General features: G+C 45.2%; 1 protein-coding gene across 1 annotated transcript; it reads right to left on the bottom strand.

The window, feature by feature from the left end:
* Positions 1 to 1017: 1017 nt before the first annotated feature.
* OSTM1 (osteoclastogenesis associated transmembrane protein 1) lies at positions 1018 to 11917 on the bottom strand. The gene is made up of 6 exons (XM_054196306.1): positions 11576 to 11917; positions 8644 to 8758; positions 6662 to 6759; positions 5113 to 5277; positions 4128 to 4293; positions 1018 to 3820 (listed from the first exon to the last, which is right to left on the bottom strand). Exons 1-6 carry the CDS (start codon positions 11897 to 11899, stop codon positions 3765 to 3767), a joined length of 924 nt encoding a protein of 307 aa, XP_054052281.1. The 5' UTR covers positions 11900 to 11917; the 3' UTR covers positions 1018 to 3764.
* Between the last annotated feature and the right edge of the window lie 1451 nt (positions 11918 to 13368).

Here is a 13368-nt window from a genome sequence, read left to right as displayed (position 1 = left end):
AGGCACCTTCCCAGAAGAAAGCGGTTGCTTTTGAGTAACTGAAGCAAGTCCTTCTTGCCATCCCACTACTTGCTCCCCTTCCCGACCTGCACAGGTAGCCCACATGCGTGTCCCATCACAGACCAGTGGGGGAACTAGGCTCAGCTGGTCCTTCTTCCTGCTGCCAGCACCCCAACCTCACTTCCACCAAGGAGCCAGAGTCTCCCCTTCCCAACTCACCTGCAATCAAGTCCCCATTTGTACCCTCTTTCCTCCAGCTCTTTCAACCACCCGTGAACTTTGTCAGCCTCCCCCTCCAAACCACTTTGTTCTGAGTGTGTTTACAGACCCGCATTCCCACCTTCAATTACTCTATCGGGTAAACATTCCCCGCTTCCTACTTTCCCTTCTCCTGTGCTTACCCCCTTTCAAGTTCCTCTCCCAAGCATACAGGCAACCAGTTCCTAGTTTTCCAGCTGAAGCCGCACCTCACACACTGGCATTACAACTTTCCCAGCCTTGCAAACGACGCACTGAGATTTAAATTTGCCTTTGAGACAGCCATATCCAACTGCTGCTGGACAAGGCTACTACCATCAGGCGAGACGCTCGCCTCTCCCCATGGTGAGGCACTGCACTGCCATTTTTAAAGAAATCTTCCAGCTCAACAGCAATCCAACACAGCTGCTGAAGCTGAAAGAGTGGCCAGTGCAGGCAACCAAAAGCCTCCCCACAGAGACAGCAAGTTGTCCCCGCCAGCCTTACTCACGCGCGCCCATCCAAGAAACCCTGTTGCAACTAGCGGAAGCCTTTCCCTAGGCTTCAGCAGCTCAGACCGAGCTGAAACTCCCCCCTTTCCCAGCAGTTGCAGTTCATTTATTCTGCAATTCAGCGCAGCGCTGCTTTGAAAACATCCTTCTGATGCTGTTTTCCTGCAAATGGCATAATGAGGAATAATAAGCAGGTGCTTCCGAACACAAACCCAGAACAGCAGGGGTACAAAACTACTATAAATGAAGCAATTAAGTAACCACACTGTTCACTGTTTATTGACAATCTTTATTAGAGCTGACTTTCCGTGTATAGAGGCTTCCTAGCAAGTATAAATATGAACCAAAGTGCCACCCCACAGTAAGAAATCTTTATTTGCACAAAAAGATACAAACAACTAATATTTCAAAGATCGCCCTGTTTAGTACATACAATGCCAAAAAGGCAAAAATAAACCAAGATGAAAGACTAGCAGCAAAAAGAATTCTAGTTCTCCTTCAACACAGTCTGTGTGCTTCAAACATTTCGCTAGGAAACAGAGTACAAAGAGGATTCAACCGATTTATATATGAAATATCCCACCAAAAATAACACTGTGTAAAGAAGGTTAGTAGTACAAAGTCGGGTGGAAAGAAAAAAAAAAAAGAGAAGAAAATAGTAGATGTAATATTAAAAATCTCAAGTGTAAACTTTACTGCTGCTTTAAAATAAAAAACAACAAAAGTCACATGAGTATTTCCGTTTGGCTTAGCAGCCAGGAAAATAAGAAAAGCTGATTTTTTAATTTATTTTTTTTTTTAAAGTGCTTAACCACCATATCCAAAAGTAATGACTTTCAGACCTACTTAACATGAATGTGCTCAAAAAGCCACTGCTTACAGTATAAAAGCCGTCGTTCTGAAATGCTGCGCATACAAACTGGCTTTATCTGCGCGAATGAAAGATTGCTTTGAACAGCTCTCAATCATATGATGTCCCAAATCAATGTAATGCTATTAGAGCAGGCAGCTGAATAAGTCCCAGAAAGTTGAAGTTTAAGAATAAGAGACATAAAAAAATAATCTTTTTTTTTTTTTAAAGGCAGCATGCCTCTCCCAGCCACAAGAAGGTAACTTTACGTAATAAGTGAGAGAAACACAGTTTACTATTATCATAAACGATGTAAAACAACCTGACTGTTGACCTAGTAATTCACATGTTTAACAAAGGGAGATAAACGCTTCTCAGTGATAAAATACAAAAAGGTAATCGTGTGGGTGGGACCAATCACTAACACAGTATTTCACTTACTATTAAACATACTGTCAACTTGCCTTTAAAACTGGCAGTATGTCCTAACTCAGAAAAAAAACACACCAAAAAAAAAAAAGACAAGAAAAACAAGAAAACCAATGCCTTGACCTTTAGGAGTGTTTTGTTACATTGTTATATATTTATTTGAGCCTTAGTGCAAAGGAAAAATATAACATTCTAGGCTCCAAAGCAAGTCAAATACGTAAGACTGTTTCACGGGGGTTTTTGACAGACATCAGACACACAGATTCCAAGAGAAACTTCAGGTTTTTTTATAATGGCTGCTTCGTAATGGCCCTTCATTTTTATCTCACGGTTAGAAAACACATTTAAAAGTGTCGGCAAAGACTCTGGCATTCATGAGCCTCAAGTACAGCCATAAATCGTTTCAAGCCCACCACTCTCCCGTATCAGGACTATCATAACCAAACCGAACCGTCGGTATTGCTGCAGCTGTCGCACTGTGCCCACAGCCTGTCAGGAGCACTATCCATCCCCGCAGTTATTGTACCAATTTCTCCATCAGCTTTGGGAATCTGCAAGCTTCAATCTGTTTACATTCATCTATTTCACAGGCCTTATTTTTGGAACTGTTTCTTGAAAGTCATCAATTCCCAACACAGTGTCTTCATTGTCCTTCAGGACAGTTTTTAAATTAGAGAACCCTCTGGTTCATTTACCACTAAAATACATATTATCCAGAAAAGGTAACTTTTCCCCTACAAAGTTCCTGTAAACACCTCTGTATTAAGCCATGGCAAGCTCTAGACCAGGAAATTCGGCATCTCCAGTGACTTGACTTTACCTCACTTCTCTACAAAAACAACAAATAAACAAAAAAAAAACCCTTTATAATTAAAAGTTAAAGGAAATAACACAACAAACAAATAGTGAAGCATTCAGTTAACCAAAGCAGACATCTAAAATAAGCGTCTGAAAATGTAACATTTGGAAAGCAATGATTTTAGTGGTTGAAGTGTGCAAATGACTAAATACGTCACCTGTTTCAGAGATAACTGAATACTGTAGTCATCAATGATTACCATTCAAGTCTAGCACTGGCAGTTCTGTTGCTTCTGTTGCTGGCTTTGGACATTATATATTATCACTTTCTCTGCATATTTCAAGCCTTTTCGTTTTGTTTTTTTGGTTGGGTTTTTTTTTTTTTTAAACAGATACCAGCAGCATCACTTTAAATCAGTATAGGAAAGATGAGAACTTTTTCTTTTTTAAAGATTTCCTGTACATCCCAAGTCTGGCAAGACTGAATATTATGTGAAATTAAACATAATGTTTCAAGCAGGAACATCAAATATTATTTCAAGTTTTGTCTGTCTATGTAAATCACCTCCAAAAGATTCAGAATCTCAGTTTTCTGTGAAACAAATATGATAAATATGGAAAAACACCATGCAACGGAAGCGTAGCTATTCTATTGATGAGAAGTACAAAAGCTTAGAAACAGAAAAACACCAGCTTCAGCCCGAGACTGAAAAAAACCCACAGATTTTTCAAAACCAGAGTCCATACAGTGTCACACAGCCCTGCCTTGTCATGTTTGTTAATATCCTCGCTTAGAAGTCAGACAGCATTTTGTTTAACTTGTGTTGCTCTGTATCATTACGCTAAACCATAATTAACTCCTCTTTTGTGCCGGCCTCATTCCAACACAATTGTACCCACTGTATACCAGCAGCAGTTCTCAGGTTTTGTTTTGCAGCTCAGCTGTATTTTTCTTGGATATTCACAAGACTGGCATTTGACTGGATGCGCTTGGCTAGAAAGGGAAAAATTATATGAAAATTAAACACAAAGAATTCCACAAAACTAGTCTCTCCACTCCCTCTATTTATCTGACGCAGACTTGCAAACAGCTTTCCATTCACATCCAGAAACTTTAATGAAAAGATATGGCTGAAGCTCTTTACCGCCCTTCTTCAGGGGACAGCAGCAGACTAATAGTCGCTATTAGCGCCGTCAGCACAGCTGCAGGCGGATCTGGCTGGGCCCCCTCTCCCACGAGAGCCAAGCAAGTCCCTGGCACCACCCGACTCTAATGGCGAAACGCCAGCACTGTCACTTACGCAAAATGAGGATCCGCTTCTTCTGCTTCGAGTGAAGGAAGCTGCTAAGATAAAAAACAATAGGTAGGAAGAGGATAAAGGAGGAAACCGCAATCACTGGGACCGTATCACTGCAGGGAACAGAACAGTTGAAAGTCCTGCTCCAAAGCTTCCGAGTGATGTTCATCTACAAGAAAAAAATAAGCAAGGCATGAGAGCAAGCACGTGCACATCTGCTGCACAGCATGGCAAACACTCAGGCCTCAAGACGTGCAAGTGTTCAAATATGATCACAGAAAACAACAGATCTCCCCTTAAAAGCACGCAAACCCCTGAAAATGTAGAAACAGACAATTTCAACAGAGCTGAGATTTCACATCAAAACTTTCATGAGCTCCAAAAGCAGACTACGCTCAGATATACTGTAGACATTGCCACATGCTTGTTTCCCAGAGAACTCACTGACAGCCTGCGGGGACAGGGCTAATCCCACATTTTCGACAATGCTCCTTTTGCCCAGCCACTTAAAACCCCACAATACAACACAGCTTTATCCAAACATATGTCACCAATGCTGAGGACCCCCAGAAACAGCTGCTCTAATAAGGAATCAATTATTACACTGGCTAGAACAATAGCAGTAAAGCTTTGCATTAAAAGCCAGAAGATTAAGAGATTTTTCTTCTAATTTTTTTTTTTAAACCCATCCCCTTCACGGTAACAAGAAATTAAAGTGCAGCTACTCCAACTGGAACGCACTGGGGTGATCAGGAGCTTCAGTCACGCTCCTGCTGCACTGACTGAGGACAGGACAGAGCGAGATAGCCCCACCGAGATCCGAAATAACTTCTTCCCCTGGCGACATCAGCCAGACAAAGGTAGTGCCGCTCGCACCCTCCCACACTGAAAGGGAAAAGGCAATCCCTAGCAAGACAAGCACAAACTGCTCAGGTTAATAAAGACCTCCATGACAAGGCCTCTCCGTTGAGTATTAATAAATACTTACTGCATCCTCCACGTCGATACACAAGTGCGCGGAGTGCCCAGACTCTCCACCTTGCCTGTTCATCCTTTGCAAGTTGTTATACAGGTCATTCAACATTTTGTAGGTTTCGTTGCAGTTTTTACATACTTCTGTATAGTTATTTGGTGACAGATAGATGGCTTGTCCCTAGGGTTATAAAACAGCATTCATATAGAGTTTTAAGGCATTATAAAAAGAAAAATAACCAACCTTCAAAACTGGAGTCAAGTTTGAACCAAAATCCAGGTTTCTAGCATCCTAGATGGAGTAGAGGCCCAGACAGACAACTCACATGAGAATGCAGGAGGAAAAGGGACCAACTCTAATTCAGTAGGGACAGGATCCATTTCCTGCAGATCATGCATCTCAAACTGTTCCCTGAACTAGCAGCTTTTTTTTTTTTTAAAAAAAAAAAAAAAAGAGACTAATTTTTAAAGTACCAGTTCCCAGAAGGAGAAAAAAAAAATAAATAAATACCAGTAATTAAATGTTATTCTGGAGCCAGAGATCAGGTTCCTTAATACTGTGTTTTGGTTTTCCTTTGCCCATACCTAAGAAGTAACTGTTGTTACTGCTGAGCTGTACTGACAGGGACAGACTTTGCCATAATAAGTAATCCTTTTCATTTGTGGCCTTCACCACCCCCAAATGCAATATGACACACTTGAAAACAAAACTGCAATCTCTAAAGATATTCTAACCCAGTAATGGTTCTACCAGCTACCCACTGACCACTGGGTTAAGCCCTAGTTCAGACACTGAACTGATCAATAGGCCAGTCCTCACAGCTCCTGGCCACGGCCTGTAAAGGCACATTTCGGCACATTTCCTAAAAATCATTAATAATTTAAAAAAAAAAAAAAACCAAAACAAACCCAGTTAGTTTCCTCAGAGATTGTTTCATACCCATCATTTCCCATTTTCACCATTGAATGATCCCAGAACTTGGCCAGTTTCCGACTAAAATGGAATACGCAGTTTCTTAGGGCATTTTCTCTGAGGACAATTACCACATTTGTTTCACTAAGTGAATTAAATTGCCTTTGCAACACAGACAAATGTTGTCTACCCATAATTTTACTAGTCAAAAGAATTGTTACAATGATTTAAGGTACTGGTCTTTCTGAACTAGTCTATACTATCAAAAGGCTATTTAAAGATTGAATTGTTAACTCAGAAGACAACAGTTCTCCAAAGAGGTAGAAAAAGAGACTTCCAGCATGCATGTTTCTTACTATATAATTATCAACTGTTGTGAACTCAGAAATTCTGATGTGAAGTAGCACTGCAATTACACACAAAATGAAGTCAAGGTGAATATCAATTAGAATTAATTTTAGGCTCTCAATCTGTAAACATCTGCATTTTACAGATCATTGCTTTAGCTGCCTAAAATTCACAAACTCACCTGAGTTTGTGACAAATAGGCAGTCTATTTGCTTAATATGCATCTGCAGTTTATTCAGCACACAGAAGATTTTGCTAGCAATTAGAGGATTTAGTGCTTCTCTTAAATACACAGCATAAATACCTGAAGGTTATGTTCAAAACATGTCAGAGATTTATTGAATAAATCCAGGAATTCTACAGTAGAATTTGATAATCCCTCACTGCTGTTCTTTAAACAATCTGTCAAAGAGAAAGAAAAACATCAGGATATTCTAATTTCTAACATTTCCATAGCCGACAAGCCCCAGACACTCCACTCCTGCAAAAAGAGCTCTTGACTATAAAAGACAGGTCTAGTCAGCACTGCGGTTTCCTTATCTGCCTGCCATTGATGTCTCAGACCTGCTGACCTAACCCTGCATCGAGAACATATTTCAGAATTAACTGGCCTTGATTAAGTGAAAGATGAAGACTATTATCAAGAGCTTTCTGAAGAGGGGGTCTGAATTATCTTTGGACTTTAAGATAAAACAAGGCATTACTTTTATTTTCTACCCTGCAAATCTGGCTTTGCCCAGCAACAGTAACAGCCATTATGCAAAAGCAGAAGCACCGGCAGTGGAGATGAAATAGAGAGTGTCCAGGAAACAGCTAGACCATGGATACAACGGCAGAATGAGAGCGTAGGTTATTTTTCTTAAAGAAAAGAGCTGGCCATTTCACCAGCTTTGAGGGGAGCTCTGTGTCTTTCCTCCCAGTCACAGGCTCAACCCTACCATGCTACTGTTTCCATCCATCCCACCCCACTTCAGGTGCTCTAATCATACAGACCCTTGAAAACAACAGTCGTTTGGGAATTTAGATGTTCAGCAACTGCACCATGAGAGCAAGCCGAGATACTAGAAAACTCTCCCGAAAGAAGGAAGCACTATCAGTGCTGAGGGCGAGCATTCAACTGGACATTGGGCAGGCAGCACACAGGTCACAAGCTAAGCACGGCAGGAGAACATAGACCACAGAGCTCCTCCTGCACTGCCTTCTCAGTCCTCATACAGCCCAGACTCACAAATGGAAACAAACTCTTCTGGGCTGTCAAGGAACTCTGCAGCAAACCCAGCGTCTTTAACACTCAACTCCATAGCGCTACTCCCTCTGTTTTTAGTGCACCTATTAGTGTAGGGTCCCCCTTCCCGCACCAGGGCAATGGCAAAAAGCCATACTTTAGCTGTAAGCGTGGCACAGCACCGTCAGCACGGGGATGGTGAGATACAGGAACACCTTCCACCCATAAAATGAGATAAAAAGAATGGCTGCGGAGGCAGATACTGTTCAATGTGTAAGCATTCCAGAGTTACTGACTTCACTAACAAACAAGGAAAAGCGTCTTATGTCAGTTTTTAAAAAAATGGGAAGACAGAAAAAAAAAATAGAAGAAACCACAATGAAGCCAAGGAAAGTCTCCAGCAAGGTCTGTAGATCAAAAAGAAAACTGACATGACTACCTGTCGTGGTTTAGCCCCAGCCAGCAAAAAGAACCATACAGTCGCTCACTCACTCCCCTCCCCGGCAGAGACAGGAGAATTGGAAGAAAAAGGCAAAACTCGTGGGTTGTGATAAAGGCAGTTTAACAGAACAGCACAGGAAAGAGGAAAATGACAACAACAATACTGATAAAGGAATATATAAAACTCAATTAATGTACTACTGCTCACGGATGGGAGTTGGGATAAGCCCCCTCTTCCAGCTATATACTTAGCACAGCACCACATGGTATCCAATACCCCTTTGGCTAGTGTGGGTCAGCCTACCAGCTGTGTCCCGTCCCAGCTTCTTGTGAAAATGAACCCTATCCCCACCAGAACCAGGACACTACCTTTTGAAAGAATAGCCTAAAAGAAATATTTATATAACAACTAAGTTTTCTGACAGGCTAGTGCCCTCAGATTTTGGCACTATGCCTTACAGACTAAAAAGCTCTGCTACCCTTCATTGGAGTGGCTCTAGTTTGGGATTTTTGTGTTATCTACTGACTGTATTTAAACAAATAAATACAATTCTGACCTGTGCAAATTTTAGGGGCTAAGTCATAACAGTAGCATGAAAGCTACAGAACGAGTCACATACTTGCACAGTTGGCTGTCTCCCAGGTTTCGTTAAAGAACTCCGAAAGGGTCACGACTATCTGCAACCTGTCTGAGGTCAAGATGCTTTTGGCACAATTGTGGCTCTCGGAAGAATTCTAGAAGAAAAAGAAAACAACAAAAAAAAGCGATCAAGTGTTTAAAATACAAAAGGTAAAATTTTGACAAGTATTTTAGGCAAGCACAGCTAAATAATCACAATGCATCACATTGATATTTCCAGAATCCAGGGCAGAATTGACGGAACAATAAAAATCTTTCAATCCTTCAATTCACACTACAAGCAATGCAGCACATGGTCTTTGAGGACTGCATGTGACTGCAAAAAAAAAAAAAATAAAAGCAAGCAGAGAGGCATGGCCTGCCCTGCCAGGTAGCTTATATTCGTCCATTTCTGGGCTGCTCCCCCAGGAGCCAGCTCAAGGCACATGCATTCAGAAAGAAGGATGCGGTCATTCTCGTTAGGCTGAAGGAGCATTTTAAGGAGCTGAACCAATGGACTGGTCTCAAAACAAGCCAAACCCGAACAACAGAAAACAACCTCCAAAACCGCTGTACCAACATCCCTGGTTGTAGGACGTAGTCCTTCGCAAAGCAGCGCCCATGGACGCTCCCCCAAGCCTGTGTCCAAGTTGGCTCTTGTCCTCCCCAGGCGACAGTACCACCCTCATCTGTCTTACTGAGCCACCCAACACACCCCGCTCTCAAAGCAGGCACAACTCTTACAGCAACTTATTCTCTGGACCAGAGTGACTAAAAAAGAAGTTACAGAATAAACAGGAGGTATCCCTACCAGAATTTAGAACTACTTTTTTCTCCTTCAAAGCTTTATTTTCTCCCTCAAACCACTGATATGAAACCATGACCTCCGGTCAGCTGACTCCTGTGCTCTAGCTTCTGGTTTCTGGCTGCTAAATTGACTTAAGCACTCCTCAAAATTGCCAAAGCTGCCAAAAGCCTCTTTGGTAAGTGACGTGAGAGATATAAGAACATAATCTCTTTAACGAGAAAGATGTTCCTTACAGAGTTTTATGAGAAATCCAGTTTCTGCTTCTCTTTGTTAAAACAGGTTTATTTTAAAAAGAAGTTTCCTTTGGAGGCTCAACTGTCAAATATTGCCACATCTGGTAACTCCTACGTTCAACCGCTTTCATTTCTACTAAATTACAAACAGATATGCAAGAAAGTTGGTTTTGTGGGAAACTCTCTGGTTGCTTCACAAAGGCCTTTAACTGTGAAGCTTCCTCACCAGCTGGACCCATGAGTGGGAAAAAGCACTTTAAATTCAAAACTGAATCAAGTAGACCAACATGATTCCTTAAAGAGGTTTCCCTAGCCTAGTGAGGAGGATTTTACAAGTCAGAGATGTCCAAAACTTCGCTGCTTCTTTCACATTGCACTATAACTATTGCAGGATGGCAAAGATAAAAACATCAGATATCTGATTACTTGCAATCACAGGCTGAGGTCATAAGAGGTCAGCTCATTTATTTATGTGGTTAGTTAATCCACACACAGAAGTAAAGCCAAACAGTCTCTAACATAGATGTGTCTTCCAGATGACATACTGGACCAGCCCTCCCAGGCCGACAGCACTCAAGAACAGCAGCTGCAATGCATTCATACATATTGTTAGTACTGGGATACGTCTGGCAACCTAATCTTAGCCAACACATTGTGCTGAAAGTACCCAAGAGAATTACATGCTTGATTTCTTGCCTTCACGTTACCTAGTCACTAGTATAAAACAGCTTCCATATGAGAAACAAATAAACAGACTACACCTCTGCAAACTAAAACAAGAGACCACTGGCTAGATATTTGCCCCTGAAAGGCCAATTACCAAACAAACATCCCTGCACTTTTCCAATACAAGCACGGATGTGGTGAGGGGAAACAGGCAGACAAGGCATCAACACCAGAAAGTGACAGGTAACTGAGCTTGTGAAACCGTTTGCAGCAGCACACTGCAGCACCAGAAGTTTAACCAGGTTTAAAGATCAACAGATTTTTCTTATCACAGTGATTCTAAATACACTCTACACTGGAAGGACAATCGGGGTGGCATACTGCTATAAACTTGCTCTCTGCTTGTACTCTTACCAGGGCACACACTCCTAGCCATCATCAGAGAACGGACAAAGATCCTTCGATCTGATCCACTACTGTCATCCTCATGTTATCTAGGAACTAACTTTTACAAATAGATAAACTGGATAACAGCATGCAATACTACCCATGAAACACCTCCAACACCAAGAAATGAAATAAAAAAAAAAAAAAAAAGATCGAGAGCCTGGAGCATGTAAACAGACAATCCAGCTTCAGGCAAGGTTTCCCACTGGTGGGGTCCACAGGCTCCAGCCAGCACTCAGGACTTCTAGTTTGCTGCAACATGTTCCCACCAGCTTTGGAGCCAAGAACACTGTGACACAGCCCACCACTAAGGATGTGCATCACTCGCCACAGCTTCAGAGCCCATCACTTTTCCAAGAAGCACCAGCCAACTGAGCCCGGTCAGCCTTCCTCATTAGTGCCGTACAACGACCTGCGAGCCAGAGAGCTCCTCCGGGTATTGCTACATCAGCAAGAACGACTCGAGTTTTTCCACTTGCGCAGAGAAGCAGAGTTTTTCCCGCACGGAGAGCTGCCTGCCCCCAGCCACGCCGGCAGCACCGGCCCGGCCGCCGCACCAGCCAGCCATCGCCGACCGCGGTGCTTCCCAGAGGCTCCCAGCTCACTCTCTGCGCTCTGGTACAGACCTGACATGACTGGAAACCTCAAGGAAACAGCCCAGGCCTACTCCCCCACAACCCGCCACCGGGGCGTGGCGGGCCGTATCCCCGGGCCGCCTGGCAGCCCCCAGCCCTCGCCCGCCCGTTTCCCCCGCCACCCGCCCCCCGCCCCGGACGCACCCCGACGGCGCGGGCGATGCTGCCGTACTGTGCGAGGAGGCTGCGGTAGTGTCGGTGGCAGTCCTGACAGAGCCGCACCGGGCGGGCGCGGCGGCCCAGGCAGCCCGTCAGCGTCGCGCTGCCCTCGGCGAAGGCGGCCAGGAGGCGGCGGCACTCGGGTTCCAGCTCCGGCAGGTCGCCGGGCAGCCCCTCCGCGTCCCACAGCTCCTCCGCCAGCTCCTCCGCCTCTCCCAGCGCCAGCGGCCGCCGCAGCTCCCCGGCGGCGGGGCCGAGGGCGAGCGCCAGGGCAGGCAGCAGCGGCAGGAGGCAGCGCACCGGCGCCATGGCGGCCGCGCCGAGGAAGCGGAAGCGGCGGATGGAAGAACGGCCCCGCCTCCGCCGCGGGGAGCCGCCGATCATTGGCCGAGATTAGTGAGTAGGCGTGACCTAGGGAGGGGAGCTGCCGCTCATTGGCCGCGGTAGGTGAGGGGGCGGGTCTGAGGGCGGGGCGGGAATGGGGTGGGCTCTGGTCGCTGGCATGGAGGCCCCAGCCCCGGGCGTGGGAGGGGGATGCGGTGGCCGGGAAGGGGATGCGGTGGCTGGGAGGGTGCACCCGGCCCGGGACACGCTCTGCTCCATGGGGAGCGCAGTTCCAGTGCTGTGGATTTCCGCCAGGAAACCCTCTTTTCATCCGCAAAGGGGATTTAAACGTTATCTGTCGCCTGGGAAGTGGCTTTGAAACACGCTGAACATACAGCAACCATTAGGAAAAAAAATAAAAAATAAAATCCCAGAACCAGAGAAAAGAGTTGACGAGGGGGGAGCAAACCGCGCCTTTCTGCAGTCAAAGCACCCTCCCGTGTTTTATCTCACGCTGGGCGCCTTTGTGGGCACCTGGCCCCAAACTACCCCCACCCAGTAAAACCACAGTCACCAAAGGAAAACTCTTCCCAGTGCAGGAGGAGCGAGTGCAGCAGCGGGTAATCCCCCCACTCCCACCCCGGGCCGGGGACTGGAGTGCCAGGCTCTCTAGTAACTTCTCTGTCTGGCAGGACCTTGACCCGGTGCCTGTCCCATGTCACTAAAGCCCATGTCACAGTCACCTCCACGGGATTTTGACCTGAGTACTGGACTTTGGTAAGGCCTTTGACACCGTTGCCCACAGCATTCTCCTGGAGAAGCTGGCGAATCCTGGCATAGACAAGTGTACTCTTCGCTGGGTTAAAAACTGGCTGGATGGCCGTGCCCAGAGAGTTGTGATCAATGGGGTGAAATCTTCTTGGTGGCCGGTCAGCAGTGGTGTCCCTCAGGGCTCAGTTTTGGGGCCGGTTTTGTTTAATATCTTTATCAATGATCTGGATGAGGGGATTGAGTGCACCCTCAGTCAGTTTGCAGATGACACCAAACTAGGTGGGAGTGTTGACCTGCTTGAGCCTAGGAAGGCTCTACACAGGGACCTGGACAGGCCGGATCGATGGGCCAAGGCCAACTGTATGAGGTTTAATAAGGCCAAGTGGCGGGTCCTGCATTTTGGTCACAACAACCCCAAGCAACGCTACGGGCTTGGGGAAGAGTGGCTGGAAAGCTGCCCAGCAGGAAAGGACCTGGGGGTGCTGGTGGATGGCCAGCTTAACGTGAGCCAGCAGTGTGCCCAGGTGGCCAAGAAGGCCAACAGCATTCTGGCTTGTATCAGGAATAGCATGGCCAGCAGGAGCAGGGAAGTGATCGTGCCTCTGGACTCGGCACTGGTGAGGCCTCACCTCGAGTACTGTGTTCAGTTCTGGGCCCCTCTGTACAAGAGGGACACTGAAGTG

This window comes from Rissa tridactyla, chromosome 3, assembly GCF_028500815.1.
Source record: "Rissa tridactyla isolate bRisTri1 chromosome 3, bRisTri1.patW.cur.20221130, whole genome shotgun sequence".
NCBI classification, from domain to species: Eukaryota; Metazoa; Chordata; class Aves; order Charadriiformes; family Laridae; genus Rissa; species Rissa tridactyla.
This window is presented reverse-complemented; position numbering and strand designations above follow the sequence as displayed.

Bases quoted from the DNA above. Each gene is read 5' to 3' on its own strand.
- OSTM1 (XM_054196306.1), bottom strand. From the start codon at position 11,899: ATGGCGCCGGTGCGCTGCCTCCTGCCGCTGCTGCCTGCCCTGGCGCTC. The intron at 8,759-11,575 runs GTGCGTCCGGGG...TTTTTCTTCTAG, and splicing joins GCATCGCCCGCGCCGTCGGG to AATTCTTCCGAGAGCCACAA. The intron at 4,294-5,112 runs GTAAGTATTTAT...TTTTTCTTGTAG, and splicing joins GTATCGACGTGGAGGATGCA to ATGAACATCACTCGGAAGCT.